This window comes from Triticum dicoccoides, chromosome 6B (assembly GCF_002162155.2).
Source record: "Triticum dicoccoides isolate Atlit2015 ecotype Zavitan chromosome 6B, WEW_v2.0, whole genome shotgun sequence".
Taxonomy (NCBI): Eukaryota; Viridiplantae; Streptophyta; class Magnoliopsida; order Poales; family Poaceae; genus Triticum; species Triticum dicoccoides.
Window position 1 is genome coordinate 41,515,861 of NC_041391.1, and position 2,485 is coordinate 41,518,345.

Genomic DNA, 2,485 nt, shown 5'->3' on the forward strand with positions numbered 1-2,485 from the left:
ATATTACCATGCCTTCTTTTGGTGTGACAAAATATTCCTAGACTCTTTTTTTTCAATCAGAGGTGAAATTCCATATATGGAGAAAAGTAAATAATTAGAATTGCCATGCTCTCAAAATATACCTGGACTCTGCATAATGCTGATGCTGCTGTGTGAGAGAGCTGATTACTGATTGCTTGATTGTTTGAGTCACTAGAAGTGGCCTATTCGTTCCCAGCAGTAGCCAGAGCTGTTCTCCTTTGTGCTATGGGTTCCTCATTTACCTACAAAGATAGTACAGAAGAGTGAAGACTTCAGATATTTTATTTCCAATTGCCTCTGTCTGAGCAGTGAGCAGGCCTGCTCCCAGTTCAATGATCTCCACCTTGGCTAATTTTGTGCTCATCTTTTTATATATTAATTCTGTAATGATGACAGAGCAAGATCTCTGGATATATAAACTGAATTTCGTTCACCTGGATACTCTTCTACCTTGCACGGCGATCATGAAACCCTCCTTCTAAATGAAACAAGGAAATCTTGCTGTCAAAGGAAGCATATTTTTTTCTACCGGCCACTGCTAAGTGACTGGCTGAATACAGTCGAAACAAGGCTTCACCTCCGATTCAGTTAGCAGTTTGCAAATTCCTCCTAATTGTGCCCTGGCACTAATCCAGGACATGCTCTTTTGGATAATGTTTCAAACTCTTAAGCAAGCAATCGATAATCTCTTTTTATGGAGATCGTTTGGGTTAACAGGACACGAGTGACCACATCATCAAAGAATTACTTCAAAAATGTTGGAAATTGTAGAAAGATGAGCTGAACTTAGCTTTCCATAGAGCTCTCTTTCTGAATCGTCAAAGATCATTTGGGTTAAGAAAGATAGTCTCTTTCTGAATTGCCAGACTCATGTAAAACCTATATGGAATTCTGTACATACTTTATTTGTCGAATATCATCCATTTTGTGGATTCCATTAACTGAATCTAGTTTGCAGAAGATGTACAGATCATATTGCCAAAAAGAGCAAGTTAAAATGTTGTTTACAGTCTGAACCTAATTTGCAGATGATGTGTGGATCATATTGTCAGAAAGAGCAAGGCAAAAAATGTTTTTGTAGTCTGTCAGACAACCTCTGAGCCACCCTGCACCAGTATGAACTGTAACAGGAACGATCCTCTACAGCCGTCGGATGGCACCCATCAGGTGAATTCCAGGCCATTAATCACGCTCTGGCCAAGAGGTTAGAATGCATCAACCAGACTGAAGTGCTTGCCTCCTTATATTGGTAAAGGATGCAGCGGTACGAGCCTATAGAACAGATCCTGTTCAAGTAAGGTCGTGCTACAACAAGCCGCTCCTCACCTTATAAACTGGTTTAGCGTTGCCTAAACTAGCGAGGTGGCACTAATTAGAGAGCAGCCAGTGCAGTGCTGCGCTTCCTGGGGCAGAGCATGCAAGAAGTGTTTGTGGCCCATGTAGCGGGGCACTAGAATGAGCAAGGCCCAGCCCCATCAGAGAAACGTTCAGCTGTGCAGATTTTGAACTAGTTTAAATATCTGGCAAATGCTGCATAGCCTGTACTTTTAATACTCCCTCCAATCGGAATTGTATAGAAGTTGCGTCAATTTATTCGGATCGGAGGGAGTACATATAATTTTGAACAATGCTTATTCCAACTTTCCTTTTCATGACAGCCTAGTTCTTTTTTTTGTTTTCTTTAGCTTTTATGCCAAATGAAAGTACAGCCGGCCATTACTAAAGTAGCAGACACACTGCTAGGTTAGAAAGAAGCGATAGAGAATGCAACAGACAAGAAGAAAACCGGAGAGAAAAATGAGTGTGGTGTAACTCCAGAGCATCCGAGACAGAACACAAACGTGTCGTTGAAGTACCTTTGTTGCATTTACAATATCAATTTGTTTTGTCGACTCACCTGTTCAAAAGTACTCCAGTTCACTGGCTAGAACAAGATTTAGTTTCTTTAGAACAAGATTTAGTTGCCTGAACTGTTCCACGTTCGTGTTGGATCATCATTGAGCAAGGCCCAGCCCCATCTTTAAGCAAAGCAAGCAATAATCTTAGCTTTTTTAATGGAGATCAGCACTTACTCCTGCCTCCTCGAATTAGGACATTTCTGTTACCAGGACAGGAGTGACCAAATTTTCCAAGGATGACCAATGTTCAAATATACTATTCAACAGCCAAAGGATTCCACATTTTACTCAGTTAGCAAGAGGATTAACCACATGACCAAGGAACAACGTTGTGCCCGTCCTCTCCTCAACCACGGCAAATAAGAAGGGCCGATCCGCCACAAAATCCACCAGATGCGGTGGTTCCCTGCGAAGCGCGCTACCATACATGACTATGGCCGTGGCAGCAGCGGCCATGGTGCCTTGCTCGTCCACCTCGATGGTGGCCTTATGGAGCACCCCACCGATGGAGAGCCGCCCATCCCCACCGCTCACCATGCCTGAGAAGTCACCGCCTGCGAAAGCCC

General features: G+C 42.9%; 1 protein-coding gene and 1 non-coding gene across 2 annotated transcripts in view; both read right to left on the reverse strand.

The window, feature by feature from the left end:
- Positions 1–1,100: 1,100 nt before the first annotated feature.
- Positions 1,101–1,325, reverse strand: LOC119327171. The gene has a single exon (XR_005158444.1). It is a non-coding gene; the product is annotated as a small nucleolar RNA U3 (small nucleolar RNA).
- A 682-nt stretch (positions 1,326–2,007) lies between these two features.
- Positions 2,008–2,485, reverse strand: part of LOC119320671 (putative serpin-Z12) — a 1,858-nt gene continuing 1,380 nt past the window's right edge. Inside the window, exon 2 of the mRNA XM_037594662.1 lies at positions 2,008–2,473. Within this exon, the coding sequence (XP_037450559.1) occupies positions 2,208–2,473 (266 nt within the window). The 3' untranslated portion in view covers positions 2,008–2,207. The remainder of the gene's footprint in view (positions 2,474–2,485) is intronic.